At 39.8% G+C, this 22465-nt stretch overlaps 1 protein-coding gene across 6 annotated transcripts in view; it reads left to right on the top strand.

The window, feature by feature from the left end:
- The window catches only part of LOC149313132 (PDZ and LIM domain protein 5-like), a 146797-nt gene that overhangs the window by 20872 nt on the left and 103460 nt on the right, over positions 1 to 22465 (top strand). For all 6 annotated transcript variants that reach the window (XM_089526106.1, XM_089526103.1, XM_089526101.1 and 3 more), the window contains one exon: positions 17659 to 17810. In XM_089526106.1, the coding sequence (XP_089382232.1) occupies positions 17659 to 17810 (152 nt within the window). The remainder of the gene's footprint in view (positions 1 to 17658; positions 17811 to 22465) is intronic.

The following is a 22465-nucleotide window of genomic DNA, read 5'->3' as shown; positions in this document are numbered from 1 at the left end:
CATGGACTTAAATGTGTTTTATCAAGTGCATCTGATGAAACAGACTTAGGGCTTGAGCAGACTGACAGGAAAATGTAGCTTGATCCTGGGTTTTGTGAAAGTGGGTGGGAACCCCGTTGTCCTCACTACCAACTTCAAAGGTGGGCTGAACACCCATGGGCAGTCCATATGGTGCAGTGTCAAGCCCCGCTGCTCAGTTGTTGTTTTTTGTTGTCCCACCATGCATACACACCATCACATGAACAAACTGCCTATGACTGCCAATTACCTCCTTCCTCCTACCCAGTTGTCATCACATTGAACACCTCTGTGACCAGCCACACGATTGCAAGTGCGACACACCACCTGGTGCATTGGCGTGCCCAGTGATACACTGGCAAAACACAATCATAGAGGCCCACCATACATGCCCCTTTTTGGACTGTCTGGTTTTTGTGTGTTGTAATTACATCCATTGCATTGTTGGTGACTTACCCTGTTTGTTGTACTTTTGTATTTTTGCTTTCCTGCAGTCCCATATTGACACCACACTGTTTATATGCAGGTGGGATGATGCACATTTTCTGTGTTAAGATGGGGTATCAGAGCTTCTATTTGCTCTGGTTATTAGCCTTGGAACATGACTTAATAATAATAATAATAAGTTTTATTTATAAACTGCTTTTCCGCAGTGATCAAAGCGGTGTACAAGTAAGTATTGCAATGACAAAATACAGAATGCAGACTAAAAATTGCAATACATAAATAAAACTTCAATAAAAACGTTACAATTATACAAATTAAAACCATTACATCAAATAATGTCAGTTTCCACCCACTTTCACTTCGTACGTCATATAAACAGCTTGGACTCGTTGGTTTGGGCAGTGCAGACAATCCTTTAGTCTATGAAAGCTTATGCTACCAACCTTTTTCTCTTCTCTCTATCTTAAGTTGTTATTATTATTATTATTATTATTATTATTTTCTTATATCCCGCCTTTCTCCCAGCATAGGGACTCAAGGCAGCAAACAGCAAATATAAAACAATAAAGTTAAAAACAGTACAAGAATATTAAAATATAGAAATATAAAATTTAAAAACAAACAATTTTAAGAGTTAAAACAGTTATAAATTGAAATATAAAATGTTAAAACAAAAACCATTAAGATTCATAACAATACACAACATTAAAATCCAGTACTTATCAGTTCACAAAGACCTGCTGGCACAAGAATATCTTTATCTGCTGCCAGAAGAACAGCAGGGATGGTGCCATCCTGGCCTCCCCAGGGAGAGAGTTCCAAAGCTTGGGAGCAGTCACTGAAAAGGCCTTCTCTCTTATTCCCACCAAGTACACCTGAGAGAAGGGCCTCTCCTGATGATCTCAGTGCTCTGGGGGGCTTGTACAGGAAGATATGGTCCTTCAGATAGCCCAGGCCATACAGGGCTTTATAAGTCAAACCAGCACTTTTAATTGTGCCTGGAAACCAACTGGCAGCCAGTGGAGCTGTTGCAACAAGGGAGTTGTATGCTCCCTGTAGCCAGTTCCAGTTAACAGCCTGGCTGCAGCTCTTTAGACCAGCTGAAGTTTCTGAGCACTTTTCAAAGGCAGCCCCACGTAGAGCGCATTACAGTAGTCCAAATGTGATGTAACCAAGGCATGTACCACATTGGCCAAGTCTGACTTCTCCAGGAATAGGTGCAGTTGGTGCATGAGTTTTAGCTGTGCAAAAGCACTCCTGGACACCACTGATACCTGTGCTTCCAGGCTCAGTGCTGAATTCAGAAGTACCCCCAAACTACAAACCTGAGTTTTCAGGGGGAATGTAACCCAATCTAATACAAGCTGAATCCCTATTCCTGGATCTGTCTTTAGACTGACCAGGAGCACCTCTGTCTTGTCTGATTAAGCTTCAATTTGTTTGCCCTCATCCAATCCATTACAGCAGCCAGACACCGGTTTAGGACAAGAAGAGCTTCCTTGGAATTAGGTGGAAAGGAGTGATAGAGATGGGTATCATCAGCATGCAGGTGACACCTTACTCCAAAACTTCCAACAACCTCTCCCAGCAGTTTCATGTAGATGTTAAAAAGCATAGGGGACAGGATGGGGCCCTGAGGAACTCCACAGGCCAAAGGCCAAGGAGTCGAACAGGAATCTCCCATCACCCCTTCTGAGAATGCCCCACCAAGAAGGAATGGAGCCACTGTAGAACAGTACCTCCAAGCCCCATCCCAGAGAGGCAACTCAGAATACCATGGTCGATGGTATTGAAAGCTGCTGAGAGGTCTAGTAGAACCAACAGGGAGACACTTTCCCTGTCCAGTTCCCTGTGTAGGTCATCCATCAAGGCTACCAAAGCGGTTTCTGTCTGATAGCCAGGTCTGAAACCAGACTGACATGGATCTATAATCTGTTTTAAGCATATCTTTGGATATAGTAACACAGTACAGTACTAGAAATTAGCACAGTTCACATCCAACAGCATCACTGATCTCTGCAGAAATATAAGGTATAAAATAACTTTTTTAAAAAAATGACGTGCCCAAAGTAGTCAGTGTCCTGTTTTTCAACAATATTATATTTGATGAAGAAATGCAGAGAGAGAGTTAGCTTGAGACTTGTTTATACTTAGATTAGAACAATTCAGTAAAATGAACTAAGTTAATCAAGTCTCACTGATGTACACATCCAAAATCCACCAAAAATGATGGCTTTATTGGGCCACACAAACTGGATAAAATACAGAGCCCACATGGCCAAAAGGAATGGGTTGTATCCCTCCATATCATCTTAACTAGGAAAAACAACAAGAACACCTTGACAAAATGTAGGTCTGTAACTCTAACATTGTCATATTTGTTTTTCTGGGTAACTTTCAACCCCTTTGTCTGATGAAGAAGCCCGTGTATCTTCAAAGACTTACATTAAGAGTTTTGTGCATTTTGGGTTGGTTCAGTAAAGGTATTGCCATTTCGTGGATCTTGGATGTTATTTATTTTGCTGTATGTCCAACACAGCTACCCAGAATAAGTCTCACTGATGTCAGTGTTCTACTCTAATAAATCTTAATCCAACTAAGTGGTTTAATTATTTATCTTGGTTATTTGAAGAGTGTAGACAACATGATGTTCGGATATTTCACCTTCTTACAGCAGTGGTCAGCTACACTGAGGTGAAAATACATGTCCAACAAATTTAAGTTCCCGTAACTAGTAGCCCTATTTTAAACATAAAACTGTAGTTATTGCATAAATGCCATGCTTAGAAAAATTTGGTTTGTAGATTTTTTTGGATTGTCAGTCTCAAAATCCCTGATTCTGCCCTTCTTTTTCAATTGACTTTTCCAAGTTTTGATTAAAGGCCTGTGTGCTGCAAGCTAGCAACCATACAGCTGTGTGTTTATGGAACTTTAAGGGGGCATGTCTGTCTTCTCTCTTAACAGCCAAGGGGGAAAGTTCCTATGATCTATTGCAGTTTTTGAATACTTTCTTTCCCTTGGCTTCCCCAGTGTGTTGCTTACTGTAGTACATCCTGTTATATTTGTACCCATATGCCAAACTAATGATATGGTCCACATCTTTTTATTGCAACAGTCCATCCAGATGCTAACAGACTCCTGGCAATTCCCATGACCTCTTTTCCCACAATTCCAAACCAAACTATTTTAACATTTTTGTTATGTATATAAAATACATAGGCATGGCAGGCATTATCTCTTGAGTCCCTGCTTCCCCCTACCCCCACCTTAATTCACCACCCTAGTAAATGAACTGGGTTACCAAGAATTGACTAATCTTGATCAGAATAGGTCAAATAAAAAAAAGTAAATATTGTGCGGATATTGGCATCGGCTGATGAAAACCATTTTGCATATATAGACAAAGATGTAATCCAGTTTCAGGTATGTGCGTTCATAGAAGTGGGATTTTAAAAATATGAATCTGCTGCAAAGGAAATATATCAGAATGCAGACTAGTGGTGGAAAGTGTAGTAAATCCTTTGTATGCTTTAACTGTTATTAAAATATGTGTTTTTATTATTAAAAACATGCAGACAGTTTTGCAAAAGTTTCCAGTATATTTTGTATTTGTGGAGAGATTAGGCTATTCAGCCTTTCATAGTTTCCATAATTATACCTTTGTAAATTGTGCAGTGTTTTATTTCAAACAAATAACAAAAGCTGAGTTTAGAAAATATATATGCATACTTGCTCTGTTGTATTCACTTGCATAGCTTATTGGTTTTCATCTAAAAGTCAGTTGTTTCTGGGGTAATTATCAGTAATTATCAGTTTCCTAAGATTAATGACCGGGGCCTAAACAGTAGACACTCTACTTCTTCTCCCCACCAGCTCATAGGGCGAGATGAACATTTGTTCTGCTTGTCCAATACTTCTAAATCGTGGTACACAAAAAGCACCCTACAATACCCCTGAAGCTGGGCTGGAGAGAGCATGGAGTAATTCTTTCTTTTGCAACTTCAGGGTTAGGAGGAAGATTTTGGTTTGTCACATTCAACATTAGCTGCTTGGTTATACACCAAGCAAAGTTAGTAAGTGAAATTCTCAATCCGGATAATTTATTTTTGGAATAAATATTTTAGGTAGGTACATGTAGCCTTTTATGACTATGTATTCTTCTATATTTCCTTATATAAAACAATAATAATCTGTACTCCATATAATTAGGATGATCTCAACATGTAATGGTGTCATCAATGCACCTATTTATCTATTTTATTTGATTCATAACCTACCATCTGATTTGCTTCAACTCAAGGCAGTGTAAGGTAGATTCCCAGGTTTTCTCCTGTTCATCTGCTGACTGGAGGAAGACCAACTTTTTCTGTACCTCGTGATTTGTTAGCCCCTTATGGCTCTTAGTTATAATTATTTTAACAGAAGTCTTAACTTTAAGTACCATTCATGGAGTATTCATCAACATACAGTAGCTCAGATTTGCAAAACGTGTCTTATTTTACTCTGAAATCATGGCAGTTAAAGATTTCCATTGTGCAGAGAACTGTATGCATGTAAGCATGATGCTGTAGTTTCCTCTGATACAATATCATCAAGTGCTGAATGAGCAAGAGCTGGTGTTTTTTTTTAAAAAGGTTTATTTGGATGATGTATTGCTGATTTGACCCAACAAACTAATGTTAGGTATGCTAACCTACATGAGAACACAGTGTCTCCAGTTCCAGAGTGTGTATGTATGACGTATGTGACCTTTGATGTCCATCACTTTGGAATTTAGGTTCCAAAGTCTGCTTGGGAATGCTGCAGTCCCAAGTATGAGTATGTGGAATCTGATTATGCTACTGTTTGTGTCTGGTTTCTCTTAGAAATGAAGTCCTGCCTGCTTGTTCATAAAGCACAGCAGTAGAAATTGGAAATTTGGGAAAGTACTAATTTAAAAATGGTTTAAAGACTTAACAAAAAACAGGGCAGGAATAATGTTCAATATTGCACTTTAAACTTCCCCTCAAAAGTGCTTCTGAATCTTGAATGTTTGGAAGCAGATAAAACATTTATACAAAATGTTGGTATGGAGTGAATATTCTATTTTCATACACCCCCCCCCCCCCCCCGGCATCTGTTGTGTTTTCCAGTTCCTTGTAAACTTATTTGCACATTTTGGCATAGCAGAAGCTTTCACTAAAATCTAAATAAAGCTCTTGGAGGGAAAACATACATTTTAAAAAAAAACCTGCTATAGGCCATATATTTCAGAGGTTAGAGATGAATGTAAAGGTTCATTATGTAGCTGTACTGAAATTTAATATGCAAGGCAGAGTACAGCAGTGACATGCCAGTATAGTGTGCCAAGGCTCTAAATAACTTTTGCCTTCCCCAGAGCGTTAATGTTGGGCCTTTCTTTTAAGTTGTTACTGAAAGTAGAACTCATTGCTTGGTAGAGATGTTTTTAATCATTGTCATTATTTTCAATACTCATTTTACATATAAAAGATGGTAGAATTTGACCAGCTATCATTTTTAATTGGCTAGACAGATGTTACAAAAAGTGGCAACATTTTAACTGTTAGGACTAAGCTAAATGAAGTTCTCTAACAATAAATGCTGACCTCAGTTTCATTTTCCAGGAAGAGAATACTAGCTGTGGAGTTGTACATGTGCTTTTATTAACCTCAGATGAGATAGACGTGTTAGACCATAGCAACAAAAATATTAAATGTTAGTCTTCTCATTTTAAAACTACAGTGGGTCCTTGGTATCCATTGGGGTTTGGTTCCAGTAACCCCTATGGATACCAAAATCCATGGATGCTCCAGTCCCTTTAAATACAGTGGCCTAGTAAAATGGTGTCCCTTATATAAAATGGCCAAATCAAGGCCTGCTTTTTGGAATTTATATCTTTTGGGAATATTTTCAAGCCATGGAAAAGGAGGGCTGAAATGTCTCACAAAACTACAGTTCCCAGAATTCACTAGCATTGAGCCAGGGCAGTTAAAACAATCTCAAACTGGATTATTTCTGCAGTGTATTTTGGACCTATGTTACTAAAACACAAAAATTGTACATGGTGCTTACAAAACTAAACCAAATTAGCTTTTCTTGTGAATATGTTCAGTTACAGAAACAGAAAATGGTAAACAGTAATGCTGAACCAAAACATTACTTGGTAATAAAAAGTTGTTGTTACCAAGGTAGAGGTTCAGGTGCTAAGAGCTTGGACCTATGATTCCCAAACTGTAGTCTTCCAGATGTTTTGAATTTCAGGTTTCAGAATTCCTGTTGGCCAAGCTGGCTGGGGCTTCTGGGAGTTGAAGTCCAAAACACCTGGAGGACCTAAGTTTGGGAAGCACTGCTTTAGACTAAAGAATGGGATGGTGGAGATGGAGCATTGTAGATGCTAGAATATTATCAACCTACATAGTTTGAGAACAGAATATCAATTGTGCAGCCTTGGTACAATGTGATCAAACAGTCACCCATGTAAAACAAATATGTATGTTGTGCTTATGAAATTACAAGCAAAAAACACTGAAGCTTTCATCTCAACTGTGAAAGTATTTAAAAATGATATCTCATTCCACTCTTTTTCTTTGAAACACTGGCTATGAAAGGAAAGAAACATTTATCTGCAGGAAGCTTTGTTGTTTCTCTTTTGTGGTACAAAACCTTGAAAAATGTTCTAAACTTAAACCTGTTCTTTTTCACAACTTGTTATGAAATATCTAGACTAAATATATGTGAGTGAGTAAGAATGTTAGTGGATAAATTAAGACCTTTGTAGTTTGGATTTTAGTGTTCCTCTCTATCTCAGAACTCTCTTAAAAATAGTATATGGTACAGAATGCCTCATTAGTTCTGATCCTAAACATCTATGACCATTATAGTTCAAAATGTATTAGAAATCTAATTAAATGGGTAGAAGACTGGAAAAAATGTGACAAGCAGGAACTGCTAAAGTGGAAGCATTACAGAATTTGGAACCTTGGTTTTGCACATCGTATTCCCAAGAAGGTGTGACTTATCCACTGCAAATGAAATGAAAAACAAACAAATGAGCTTTTACACTGTTGAATGTTCTAATAGTCCCATTTGGATTAAGAACGAAAGGAGCTTTCTTCTAAATACAGTTTATGTTGAAGCATTCCTTCCAAAACCACTGGTTTTTATTGCTCTAAAATGTCCTTTTCAAAACGTATCAAATAGTCATGTATTTATTTTTATATATTGCCTTCCCTAGAGGGTTTCAATCAAGTGAAACTAAGTAGATTTTGTGGGAATTTTTCCACAAATCCAAGCATTGCTTGAGTATCATATCTGAGTACTGAAAGAGGTAGTTTTCTTCCAGACCAGTTAAATCTAGTGGCTGTTAAGACCCCCATATTATCAATTCAATAGGATATAATGAAAGGTTTCAGAATGTCATAAGTGTAGTAAATTTGTACCTTCTGAGAGTGAGAGTTGATTGGTTTGAATGACTTTTCCGGGGACCCTTATACCAAGTGCCACTAATTAGAAAGAAATCTGTAGTTCATTATTTCAAGCTTTCAGTAAGCAGAACTACCCACGTAGATCTTTGAGGCAGTTCCTTTTAGTTAATGGGTGGTGATGAACAGTTAATGTGATGTAAGGGAAGCTGATCTTTTCTTCTCCTGGAGGATTTTTAAAACATCTTTTACTGGATGAAGCCAGTGGAACTTTGAAAGCTTTCATGTGCATTTCACTTGGCCAATAAAGGCAGATTTTGTGGATTGGGTTGTATGAGATTTCTTAGATTAACAGAACATAAACTATATTTATTTGATTAAAATTTCTGAACAAAAATATTTTCTTTAATTCCTATGAAAGTAAATAAGCAACAAAATAGGCAATTTAATAAATTAAAAGGTAAAATATAGTATAAATGATATATTTATCATATACTGTTATTATACTGTAAGTTTTTGTTTGGAGGCTAGAATTGTTTGTTTTGTTTGGAATTGGTACATTTTTTCTGACTTCATCCAAAATTGCTTCTGACTCCACATCCTTGCTTGTCATACTTCCCATTCTCACTATAAAATAACACTTCCTGTTGTGATATATCTTCTTGCTACTCTACATATATCTCCATCAGATTTCAGAGGGAAAAAAAGCTTTACCAATCTGCCTACATATCTTGGAACTTGTGCTGAAGTATGGTTCCTAGTAAGATGGTCACCAGGAATATTTTTTTTAAAAAAACCTGTAACATCTAAATACATATCTAACAACTACCACTAGGATTCCGTAACTGCAGCTACAAAGTGTACTGGAATGCATATAGTGCACTGCTGCCGAAGAAATGTTCTACACACATTTGTCTAAAACATGTGGCACAGGTATCTTAGGGTTTATGTACTTCTAGTGCAGATGGGAAATGGTCCCCTGTATAAAACAAATAAAACAAAATAAAATAAAGTCTTAGAATACTAGCACATTATGTATCAGTTTGTCTACATCTCCCCTATCTGACAGTTCCAAGTTTCCTTAGCTACCTTATCTACATAAGTTAGTCATTGACCCTCTGACATGATCAGTCTCAGTGCTACAAGCAGCAATGTGTCTGAAGAAGTTCTGGAAGGGAGATTTTGGTGTTCTATATCTTCAGTGAAAGAAAGGCAGGATTTAAAATAATAATAATAATAATAATAATAATAATAATAATAATAATTTATATAGCGCTGTAGATTTTCACAGCTCTGTACATAAAAACAATGAAATAAAATTCTGTCCCCACTCAAAGTCTGAAGGGGTACACTTCCATTAAACTTTTGAATTAGCTGTTGCTGTGTTAACTATTTGATTGCATGGTGCCACTTTAATTTTACTGCACATTCACAGTAAACAGAAGTCCTCTAGTGTAAATTCGCAGATGAAACTGTACAGGAAGCTAAATTTCCTAAGCAAGATTACCCAAGTATAAATTTATCTTTTTAAGCAGCTAAGGGAGTAGAATGAGTGCATGAATAGTATTCTGGAATCCTTCTTACTGAGGACTGACATAGTGTGGCATGGTATGTGTCTAATGACATTTACAGTACCAGCAAATGTCATGTACATTTTCATGCTAGGCTTTGGGCTCCAACAAGTTCTTCTGCAGTGCTAAACATATCCTTCAGATGCAAAATATAAATTGTTGAATGGCAAAAGCATCAGTTCCTTTCTGTAACACCATCAATCCATCCTTCCAGGGAGCTAGATGCTTTCCCAATTGCACAATAGACAACTGCACAATAGACAACCTTTCAGTGTGAAATGAACACATCTTGCCCTAAATTCAGAAGTTTATACAAATTAAACCATATAAAATGGACCTTGCCAAACAAACTTGCAGCCATCTCTATTGGGGGGTTGGGGGGTACCAATTATTCATTCTTTTGATTCAAATATTTCATAGATGGTCTCTTTATGCTCCAGATTTTGAGAATTTGAGGAGATTGTAGAAAAGGATAAGGATGGGTCAAATGGATCCTATTTTGATGAACTGAAAAAAGTTGAGAATAATTGTTGAGTGTTTATCTACCTTATGGTGAGTGATGTTCTCATAGGGATGAATGTCAGTTTGGGTAAATGCATGAATGTCAGTTTGGGTACATATGTCCTTTTTTGGGTGCTATAGGGTCCTTTCCCCTTCCTTTCCAGTGCCCCCCGAACTTACTGAAAAGCCCTTAAAGTTGCGCCACATGACCATTCTGTACTTTGTGGTGTAAAGGTAGGATTGGAGGAGTATCTGGCTAAACCCCCCATAGCTAGATGCACAGTGATGACATCATGTCGAGATCTGCTGGTGTCTTCTGGGAGTCTCAACACTTCTGTAATCATTGTGCATCCAGCTATGGCGAGGTAGTCAGATCCTTCTCTGATCCTGCCTGCTTGCTGAAAAACATGAAATGTCCATGTGGGGAGGCTTCAAGGGCTTTACAGTAATTTAGGGGAAGGTATATGGTCCACAATAGTGGAGGTTTGCATGAGAATATGCAGTTATCCTACGCTGAAGGAATGTTGGAATGACGCCAGTGAAATCTACATCTTTGAATATTATTAAAAATGATGTCTAAAGTATTTCTCACTAATGAATTCTAGTGTGATATAAATAATTAAAGTGAAGTCCTTCAAAAAAGCAATTTAACACTTAAATTTAAATCAATTTGATTTCAGTTAACTAGATAGCAAAGTCTATTCAAGTTGATGGAATGGCAACCCAAATTAGATACTAAACTTCATATGTTATTTTAGCTTTCTGTGGTTTTATCCTGTTTGAATGTACATATGTTCTGAACTGTGACAATTTTTTTCATATATTTTAAATACTAATGAACTACATGAAAACACCCTTTTCTACCTCACAGGACATGTGTACTCCAAGCCGTAATCTTGAAGTAATAAAGATTTTATGCCTAAAAGTGTTAGAAAATTTACATTTCCTGTATTATATTTCTCTTGCTTGTCCAAGTAAGTCTAGTTGTCTTTAACAACAGTAAAACAACAACATCTTTTGGAATTTTCAGTCCTATACCAGGATGCAACAGTGATAGAATATGATCTTATAGATGATGATTTTGAAAATATGTGAACAAATAAAAAACCAACCAAATAAAATGATTAAACAAGTGAAGTATTAAAAGGATTGGGTTCATCAGACCATGTGGCTGTGCATTCTTCCATGCCTTCGTCCCAGTTCTTTTCAAATAGCATTGCCCTATGAGCCCTCTCTTTTCAGCTGTAGTTGCCATCTGAGTCATCCCTCTTCCGATGGCTTAGAATGATTCAGATTCTGTCTAGTTCCCAGACAGAGATAGAAAGAGGAAGATAGGGAAAGAATTTAAAAGGCACTGAGAAAGAAAAACATTCAGCAAGAGAGGAATTCAAAAAGAGCACAAAACTATGGGATTTTTCTAGAAAGTTATGAATTTTCTTTTGACATCTACATCAGATTTTCTTTATCTTTCACTTAATGAACTAGCCATTCAGCAACAATACGCTGCATGTGAATTCAGCAACTTTAATTTATTAAATGAACTTGAATATCATTATTAATTGGCATTTCTAGTTAAAGTTTAAATTATAAAATCTGGCTTTCCCCAAAATTTTCCTGATAGGACCACTTCCTAGAACTCTTTCTTGTTGTTAACTGCTGTCAGTCTTCCTCTTTTCCTGCTGCTTTCTACCTTACCAGGCGTTATTTTCTTTTCTAGTGAGCCATGTCTTCTCATGGCATGTCCAAAGTATGACAGTCTCAGTTTAGTCATGTTGCCTTCTAGGGGGAATTAAGGCTTTATTTGTTCTAGGACCCATTTATTTGTAGCATGTAGGCATGTGAACCCCAATCGCACTTTTTAAACATTTGCATGGCAATTTATTCACGGTAAGCCCTTTGTGTGATAAAGTCCTTTGTCATTTGTCCTAACTAGGCGTTAGAAATCTGTGGTGATTTTAAAAACTACTGGCACTTAGGGTTTTGTTTTTGTTTTGTTTTTGTGTGTGGAAGAACGTCTACCAACAGTGTGCAAAACATAAGATTTTCTGGTTAGCAAACAAAAGAGAAGGTCTTGGTTATTCTGAACAGGTTTGAGACCAGTGGGAAAAATAGAGGGAGAGGAATTTAAACATGAGGTGTGTAATGGGATGGGGGGCAGCACCTGTTCTTCTTCCTAATACAATTATAAAATGTAGGATTTTCCTCAAATTTGTACTATCTTAGAACAGGAAAAAAAAAGTTTATGTGGTGGTGGGGAGTAGAAACAGAACTCTGTTTTGGGACCAGACCTCTTGAGGCTAATGCATTGCCTAAACTAGCTATTAAACAAGATCACTTTTTTGTGTTTGATTTCATTTCAGGAAGAGGAATTAAGAATATCCCAGTCCCTGATTTCACTAACAGGTTGCTATCAGGTTATAAGAGGATACATGAGGAATAAAGATGATGATCCCTATTAATAGCACTTGGCTGAGTTTGATTTGTTGCATGAACTATTCTAAATCAGACATCTAGCTTTCATTCTGTAAAAAAAAGCAGCATATGGTCACCAAAGGGAGCAGCAAATCTGAGTGTCATTTCATAGCCACAGTCCGGTTATACCAGAGTTTCTAGCATCTGCTGTATATTATGTGTGTATTGTGAAATAAACATTCAAAAGCAGTAATGTGGATAAACTAGTTTTAATATGTTTGGCACTTTAAAAAAAGGCTTTAAAATGGGCTTGTTTCAAAGAGACGAGAAATGTTTTCCAGGAGACAATGAGATTTATTTCTTGTTATGTGCATTAAAGTAAACTCCTACTTATGGTGACCCTATCATAGGATTTTCTTGGCAAAATTATTCATAGAAGCTTTGCCATTGACTCTTTCAGAGTCTGAGAGAGAGTGGTTTGCCTGTGGTCCCTGAGTCCCTCGAGCCCTTTAACCCCTGCAAAAACCCTTCATTATATTTTTGGGACATTTTTTAGCCCTAACAATAGAAAAAATTCTTATGCATGAAAATATGCAAAAACACTCCCACAAGCACACTTTAACCCCATGCTTTCCTAGTAATTCTATTTTGTTCTACAACCATTCTTAAAATAGCAAGAGAAAGAGACTGCCTTCACTTGCTGTCACCATTTTGTAGTGCCTCTCAAATGGCAACAAGAACTGAAGTTGTGTTTACTCCTACTGCCATTTTGAGAGTGTCTGCAGAAGAAAATTGAGGTTATTGAGCTTGGTGTGCATATATGTGTTGGGGGGAATGATTGGTTGGTGTGGCTCTGGGGAGAAATTAGCATTCTTTGCCGCCACAGTTGCCCACTCCTATGTTACACCATAATAAAATACTTTTCCAAAAGCTGTGTTTCACCTAGGTAATTTGTTTTATAAGAGTATTGTATAGTTTTATTTTTGTATAGTTTTACATTATTCTTCCTTCCTTCCCTTTGTTTGAATGTGTATCACACATTTTACATTGTATGCCTCCAACAGAACCCATTATTTTCAGTTGTTAGATGCCATGTAACTTTACGGTGTAAAGCGCCATGTAAATTTATGATGCTATATAAATAAATGATGATGATGATGATTTAGTTATAGATTAGCTAGGCTTTTAGTACTTGGTAACTTTTTTCTTACAACTTCCCCACACATGCTTTATTCAAGTGAATTCTTGGTCATCACTTGTTGATTAAAAAAGCCTCTTCCAAGCCTAAACCAGCCCGGGGAGGACAGAAACATAACAAAATTGCTTCCCTGGCCTTTTGTGCATTTTCAGGTCAAAAAAAATTGATTGCCGGGGGGACCCACGAAAATAGCCTTCGGGACCACATTAACTGCAGGCCAGATTTTTCTAGTTTTTAACTGCCCCTGAGTCGATATCGACTCATGGTGACACCATGCGTGAGACACCTTCAAGCCTCTCTGTTCTCAGCTGCTCTGCTTAGGTCCTGCAGGCTCAGGGCTATGGTCTCATTGATTGAAACTATCCATCTAATATATGACCATCCTGTCTTTCTACTATCTTCCATCTTTCCTAGCATTATCATATTTTCAGGTGAGCTGTACCTTTTCATGATGTGTCCAAAATATAACAGCCTCAGTTGGTCAACTTGGCTTCTAGGAAGAAAGCAGGCATTTTGTTTGAGTTTCAGGCTGTCCATGGCATTCTTAGCACTCTGCTCCAGCATTTCTGTATTTATGCTCTGTTTTGCCTTTTTGTGTCCAAATCTGGAAGCTATAATTTGCTGCTGCATCTACTAGTGTTAAACTTCCCTGCTAGGTGTTAATATAAAGCTAATTAGTTCACTAAACTAGTATGTCATGAAATAGGATCCAGGTTAGTTTAGCCTTTCTTGCACGAGAAGCTTCAAACATTTGATCCTTCACTATTTAGTCTGAAATAGTTATTTTCAATAGTTGATGTCAAAGAGTTTCTACTATGTTTCTGCCTGATTTTTATGTCGAATATGGGCCATCTGTAAAGTTATTCTGTGCATAATTATTCCACAAGGACTTGATAATGTTGAAATATACTTAGGTGTTTTGCTGGCCTGTTAATTTATTAGATTAGCATTCCAGCGGAACATCTGAGTGCAGTAACTTTGAGTGTGAATGGTTGTATGTATGCAGTGAGTTGTATTTAAATGTGAGAGGTATGTGTTGAATGCCTTTGTCTCACATTCTCTACATGCTAGACTGAGTTCTGTGCTTTCTAGTTAGTTATAGTAGTTTAAATATTAATCAATATGTTAGGCAACAGAGGTTCAGTATGCGGAAAAATATAAGAGAAGCAGTCATATTTTTGTCTGCAAGACAGGTAGATAAATATAATCAATTGAGTGAATTCGTATAGCATTACCAAATAAACATTAAAGGAGTTGAAGTGGATTGGTAAGAATGGAAACCTAGAGTCAAGCATGATTTATCACTGATAAATGAATTATAGTCAATACTTAGAAGTAATGGATGGAAAAGTGTGCACTGGAAAAAGTTTTCCTCCCCAAACTGAATGTACTTTATGTGAATGGGCCAGAAGTAATTAATTTCTCAACAGTCAGGTCTGTATAACAGTGTATGGATGTAATAAATTCTTAGAGAAATCTATGGAAATCCCATGCTGTGAGACACTTGAAACTAGACAGAACAGAAGCACACATGAACATACAGTAGGGAATAATTCCACATTGGCAGGCTGAATGGAAAGGATAACCAGTTCTTTCCATCTCTAGGTTCTCTTAAAACTTCATATATATTCCCAATAGTGATGCTATTCATTTACTTGTTGATGAATAATTGTTCTGTATCCATTCTTTTCAGGTAAGACAAATAATCTGAAGCTGACGTTAGTCACAAAACTGCTGTCAGTCTTTAAGTATCAAATAGCTCTGTTAAAGCTATAAGGATAGCTCTCTATTTCATGCAATACATCTTTAGCTTTTTATTCCATATTGATATATTGCCAGTTAATAATATTTTTATTTTTGTTCTTATAATAAAGGGTAAAAGTAAGCCTTGCAGTATGGAATAATCATTTTAAAGTAGACTAACCAAGCTTAACTTGAAAATAATATCAGTTAAGGAAGCTCATAGAAAGATTCTTTCCTCAATATCTTCTTCAGTTCCTATACCTCTTTGGAGGATTGTAGAGTGGATATTGAAGAAGGGAGAAATAATTCAAAATTGGGTTTGGATATTACAATTAAGGTACTCTAGATTTTTAAATATTAGAAAGTTTAGTTAAAAGCTATGAAATCAGGCTCTATCCTTCATGCAGAATGAGATTTTTACTTCATATTGATGAATTATCAAGTGATAATTTAGAAGATTACCAATATAGGAATACCACAGTTAACACAGCCCCTGACAGAGATGTTCCTTTGTATAAAGCCTTTTTACATCTGCTTAGACCAGTGGTTCCCAACCTTCCTAATGCCGTGACCCTTTAATACCCTTCCTCATGTTGTGGTGACCCAAATCCATGAAATTATTTTTGTTGCTACTTCATAACTGTAATTAAATAGGTGTTTTCCAATGGTCTTAGGCGACCCCCATGAAAGGGTCATTCCACCCCCAAAGGGGTCCCGACCCACAAGTTGGGAACCACTGGCTTAGACCCTCTTTCCTCCTACTCCTCTATCTCTCTGTGTTTTTAGCAAGATAAACACTGGGAGGAGGGCTGAATGACCACAGACTTTTGTTGCTAGTTTGCAGAAGTATGCCTATAGTAAACTATTCAGTAAAGCTTGGGCCAGGAAAGTTGATCCAACTATAGTTGATCTATCTATACCTGTGTTTGTCTGCCTACAACAGGCAAGAAAACAACAGCTGCCGTCAGAATACCATCTATCTATAAATTTGGCCACAGAAATGGACATTGTAAGAAAAGTGGAAGTTGGTGAAAGAAAAAATAATTCCTGGATGCATTTTGGAAGAAGTTTTTAAGTGCTCTCTATATGATTAAAAATACTTTTGTTTGTTATGCAAGCATTGTGGTGGTGGTGGTTGTGGTGCGCCTTCAAGACATTTCTGACTTATGGTGACCCTGAGGCAAATCTACACAGGGTTTTCTAGGGCTGAGAGGAAGCAACTTGTCCAAGGTAATCCATCAGGTTTCCATGGCTGAGCAGGGAATCAAATCTTAATCTGCAGAGTCCTAGTCCTACACTCAAACCACTACACTGCACTGGCTCTCAAACCTTACCTTACCTATTTGTTTCAGTTCACATGCACATTGTTAGTTTGAAATTTAAATAAAAATTATGGTGTAGTAATCTATATTTTTCCCCTGTTATTTTTGCCTTTGGTATCAAATTTTCTGCTAAAGACATAATGTTCAGAATACATCTACTCCGTAACTGACACATACCTGTTTTGCTTGTAAGTTAAATTAAATAAGTTAATAGCAGAAGAGTGTCATTTCTCCTTCTCACCATGCTCCATCTGACATTGTTCTGGAGACTCTTCCAAGTCAGAAGAGTGTTTATTTATTTATTTTTTGGGGGGGGGGGCCGTTGACATTCATAGGTAGATATGTGGTAAAGGGGTGGGATCTGGGAAACTTGTACCTTCTTACAAATATGCTGTGTACAAGTATGCTGAGTCTTGTCTTGGGCTTCCATTTATGTAACGTAACATGCAGATCCTGTCTAGTTTTCATGTCATTTTGTTCTGTTAATATCTTCACTTGAGCTTGATGGATAACAGTATTTCAGTGCAAGAAGGAAGGAACTAGAGTTCTGTGTCCATGGTTCAATTTAGGGAGATAAAAATGGTTTTGGTAGAGCTGAAGAATGGCTGGCATACAATGAATGAATGTGCACAAAAATGTTCAACTGATCCAGGGAAGAGAATATTTATCAGTTCAGCTCTTTCCAGTGTGTATGCTACTGACAATTTACATTTCTCAGCCCCAATTTTGTGTAGATGAGCAATGCCGTTTATTCCCCTTCAGCTGCCATGATGTCATATTATGGAAACATGGACTTTGTAGTTTCATGGGATGTTAGAGTGCTCTAGCTGAAAATTCTAAATGTCCCTTCCTAAACTGCAAATCCCAGGATTACATAGGATGGGATCATGGCATCTAAAGTAGAATCATAGCACTACGGTAATATAATATGAATGGGCCCATAGTCTCAAAAGATTGCAATTTTAAAAAGTGGAAATTATTTAAAATATAATAATGTTGGTACTGTTTTATTTGTGATCTTTCAGTTGAGTGATGGAGGCAAAGCAGCTAATGCAAACGTTGGAATCGGTGACATAGTTCTCACTATTGATGGAATAAGTGCTGACGGCATGACTCATCTGGAAGCACAGAACAAGATCAAGACCTGTACTGGCAAACTGACTATGAATCTGCAAAGGTAGAAACTTTTTATTTGTTTACTTTTAGTAGCACCTCTGTCATCATGGGGAAAAATAGTTATTTGTCTTCGCATACTGGAATGCTTGCAGTTCTTTGTCTGTCTGATGGCACCTATTTGTTATGTAATACCCATCAGTTTTGTGACCCTGAAAGGCATGATCAGTTAATTTTTAAATAAAATGTTTCAGCAGTTGTGTAGTCCCAAACTTTCAAGCATCCACATAAATTCATTTGCAGACTCTTCACTTTCTAATACAGAACTAAAATCTCACTTAATAACACATCTCCATTTGAAATTCCATTTGAAATTATATATTCCAGCTTCCCATTTCCTATATCCTTATATAGGGAATGAAATCAGCATAACTGGTGTTAAGAATTTCTAATTAATAATAATAATTATTAATAAGGTTAATAATAATAATAAATAATAATACTTCTGCATCGGTGTGGGACATCCATAGAAAAAGGAATGTCTAAATTGAATTACTTGGTAGCTAAAAGGTTTAAAAGTTCTTGAGTCCAATGTGCATGTGTACACATTTTCTAGCCTGTGATTTGTTTTGAGAAATTGCTACCTTACCCTTGGAATAAAGAGACCAGACACAAGATGTATGGGTTTAAAACAGGGCCATTTATTGACCTATTTATTAAGTTCTTAACGGAACTGCAACTAGTATCATAACCAAAACAAATGTGGGAGACAGGGAAAGCTGCATACCGGTGTCTTACCGCAGACTACCTCTGCAGCTTATCAAGGACGATAATAATAATAATAATAATAAATTTTATTTCTACCCCGCCCTTCCATAGATATGATCAGGGCGGCTTACAAAATTTAAAAACAGTACAATAGAGGAAGAAAAATTCAATATAAAAGTTAAAAACATTACTACAAAAACAGGAACAGGAGATCAATAAAAATGTGCGTGTCAAGGGCAGAGGAAAAGAAGAGTTAATTTACAGCAAACCGGGGTCAAAAGGGGAAAAAAGGGCAGGAAAAAACAGTCTAACTAAGGCGGGAAGGCCAACCGAAATAAATACGTCTTCAGATTTTTCTTGAAGATAGCTAGTGAGGTGGCGGAGCGAAGCTCTGCGGGGAGCTTATTCCAAGATGAAGGGGCAGCGATGGCAAAAGCCCTCTGAGAGGTCCGTACAAGGTTAGACCTAGGGACCTTCAACAGGTTTGTCCCGGATGTTCTGAGTGTGTGGGGCGGATTATATGGGGAGAGGCGGTCCTCCAAGTACCCTGGGCCCAAGCCATTTAGGGCTTTATAGGTCAAAACCAACACCTTGTATTGAGCTCGGAAGCGAATAGGCAGCCAGTGAAGATCTTTTAGAATAGGTGTTATATGGTCTGACCTGGAACTACCAGCGACCAATCTGGCTGCCATGTTCTGCACTAATTGCAGCTTCCGGGTTTGGTACAAGGGTTGCCCCATGTAGAGCACGTTGCAGAAATCCAATCGAGAGGTTACCAAAGCATGTACAACAGATTCAAGGTCCTTACGGTCCAGGTAGGGACGCAGCTGGCGTATCAGCCGAAGCTGATAACAAGCACTCCTGACCGTCGCATCCACCTGAGAAGTCAGCTGGAGCGACGAGTCAAGGAGTACACCCAAGCTGCGCACCGAGTCCTTCAGGGGGAGCGTGACCCCGTTCAGGACCGGGTGACAGATCTCACTACCCGAAGCCGGGGAACCTATCACCAGTACTTCCGTTTTCCCTGGATTCACACTGAGTTTGTTCTCCCTCATCCAGCCCATTACCGACTCCAGGCAGGCATTCAGAGGAGAGATGCCATCCTTAGTTACTGCATCAGTCGGAGACATAGAGAAAACTATCTGGGTGTCATCAGCGTACTGATAACACCTCGCCCCATGTCTCCGGATGATCTCTCCCAGCGGCTTCATGTAAATGTTAAATAGCATAGGGGACAAAATCGCTCCCTGAGGGACACCAGATGTCAGGTCCCTCCTGTCGGAGCGACAGTCCCCGAGCTCCACCATCTGGGATCTGCCCGAGAGGTAGGAACGGAACCACCGCAAAGCAGTGCCCCCAATTCCCAACTCCCTCAGGCGTCCCAGAAGGATACCATGGTCGATGGTATCGAAGGCCGCCGAGATGTCCAAGAGCACTAACAGGGACACGCTCCCCCTGTCCATGCCCAGACGGAGGTCATCAACTAAGGCGACCATGGCAGTCTCAACTCCATAGCCCACCCGGAAGCCGGTTTGAAATGGGTCCAGAAAATCGGTGTCATCCAAGATCGATTGAAGCTGGAAAGCGACTGCTCTCTCGATCACCTTCCCCAAAAAAGGCAACAGCGAGATGGGCCGATAGTTGTTATAAATCAGGGGGTCTAAGGAGGGCTTCTTTAGCAGGGGTTTGACCACTGCTAATTTTAATTTAGATGGAAATTGACCCTCACTTAGGGATATATTAATTATGCGATGCAACATAAGTCGCACCGCATCTCCCCCCTGAGCTGTCAGCCATGAGGGACAGGGATCAAGGGAGCAAGTCGTCCTCCTAACACTTCGAAGGATCTTGTCCACTTCCTCGGTACTAACAAACTCAAAGTGATCCAGTATAACAGGGGCCACGGACGCTTCGGACACCTCTCCTACAGGATCTGCACAAATACTGGCGTCGAGATCAGCCCTTATCCGAGAGATTTTATCCGCAAAGAAGTTGTTAAAATCATCACAGCAGGCTTTAGATGACTCCAAAATAGGGCTCAGGGAGGGAGGGAGCCGAGTTAGCTCCCTCACGACCCTGAACAGCTCTGCTGGACGCGACTCTGCGGACGCAATGCGTGCAGCATAGAAAGAGTTCTTCGCTGCACGTATTGCCACTCCATAAGCTCTCAAATGAGAGCGAAGGAGTGTCCTGTCAGACAAGCGCTGATGTCTTCGCCATTTATGCTCTAGTCGTTGCGCGACCCGCTTCCTTTCCCTGAGATCTTCCGTATACCAGGGTTGTTTATTGGAAGCAGGCCGGAAAGGACGCTTGGGAGCGATACTGTGTATAGCCCTAGAGAGATTAGTATCCCAGATGTCAGTTAGGGCATCAACAGAATCGCCGTCAGAGCCAGTCGTATACCCCTCTAGGGCTTCTTGGAACCTTATGGGTTCCATCAGCCTTCGAGGGTGGACCATCCTAATAGGTCCGCCACCCCCAGGGGGGATAAAGGTAGAAGCCTTGATTCTGGCCTCAACCAAGAAATGATCCGTCCATGACAAGGGAGAGACATTAGAGATCTCTACCCACGGAACCTCCATGTCCGTACTGAAGATCACATCAAGAGTATTACCAGCACAATGTGTTGGCCCTGAGACTAGTTGAGACAGGCCCACGGCTGTCATGGTAGTCATGAACTCCCGAGCTGCACCTGTTGGAATATCACTGGCCTCGAAAGGGATGTTGAGGTCCCCCAGGACAAGAAGCCTAGGGGACTCCAACACCAGTTCCGAGACCAGCTGTGTCAGCTCGGCCAGGGAGTCTGTTAGAGCACGGGGTGGTCGGTAGACCAACAGAATCCCCAGACTGTCTCTAGCCCTCAGGGACAGGTAAATACATTCGATGTGGTCTGTTTTCCGGACTGGGATCCTGGTTAAGGAGAGAGTGTTTTTTATGAACCAAGGCAACACCACCACCCCGCCCACCTAACCTGATCTGGTCCTTAACTGAGTACCCGGCTGGAAGGGCCTGGGCCCACACTGCCTCGCTCTCAGGCCCCAGCCAGGTCTCAGTGATGCACGCCAGGTCACAGTTTTTATCCTGTAAGAGATCGTACATAATGTGGGTCTTATTTTTTATGGACCTGGCGTTGCATAGGAGCAGTAACAGGGTTTGTGGTACGACTGGGCTGACCCTCAGGCCTCTTTGGTTAGGAGAGTGGAAGGAAGGAGAGATAGGTATGACGCATCGATCTCTCCTTCCATTTTGACACCAATCCACTTTCCTACCGCCATATCTCCCCTTGCCCCACACAACCTCAATCGGGGCTCCCATTCCATATGCATCCGCCACCACAGCTGGCCTCCCACATCCCATATCCACCCCCAAACCCAATAACAACAAGAGACCCCCGCAACAGCAAAGGAAGACAGAAAAGAGTGTCATTCCTAGGGTGCAAACAATCCAAATTACCCCAATTACAAGGCCATGCTCAAGCCGAATGACATTCTGGCGAGCAGATGAATTCCTGTTCCTCCTAGGGAGGAGACGCCAGTACTTTGCCCAAAAAAAAAAAAAAAAAAAAAAATCTCTAGGCGCGCGCAGCTGGTGGCAGGCAGGCAGGCAGGCGTCCTCAGAACGGGGGCCGGCGGGCCGGCTTATGAGGAGGAAGCCGCTCCCACCGGCTTGCTCCTCCCCTCCTTCAGACGCCGCCGAGGCGGCAAGAGTCCTCCCGGCGCGGGGGCGCGCGCAGCTGGTGTCAGGCAGGCAGGCAGGCGTCCTCAGAACGGGGGCCGGCGGGCCGGCTTATGAGGAGGAAGCCGCTCCCACCGGCTTGCTCCTCCCCTCCTTCAGACGCCGCCGAGGCGGCAAGAGTCCTCCCGGCGCGGGGGGGCGCGCAGCTGGTGTCAGGCAGGCAGGCAGGCGTCCTCAGAACGGGGGCCGGCGGACCGGCTTATGAGGAGGAAGCCG

This window comes from Sceloporus occidentalis, unplaced genomic scaffold, assembly GCF_023333645.1.
Source record: "Sceloporus occidentalis isolate IW3139 unplaced genomic scaffold, rSceOcc1.0.p SCAF_5, whole genome shotgun sequence".
NCBI lineage: Eukaryota > Metazoa > Chordata > Lepidosauria > Squamata > Phrynosomatidae > Sceloporus > Sceloporus occidentalis.
This window is presented reverse-complemented; position numbering and strand designations above follow the sequence as displayed.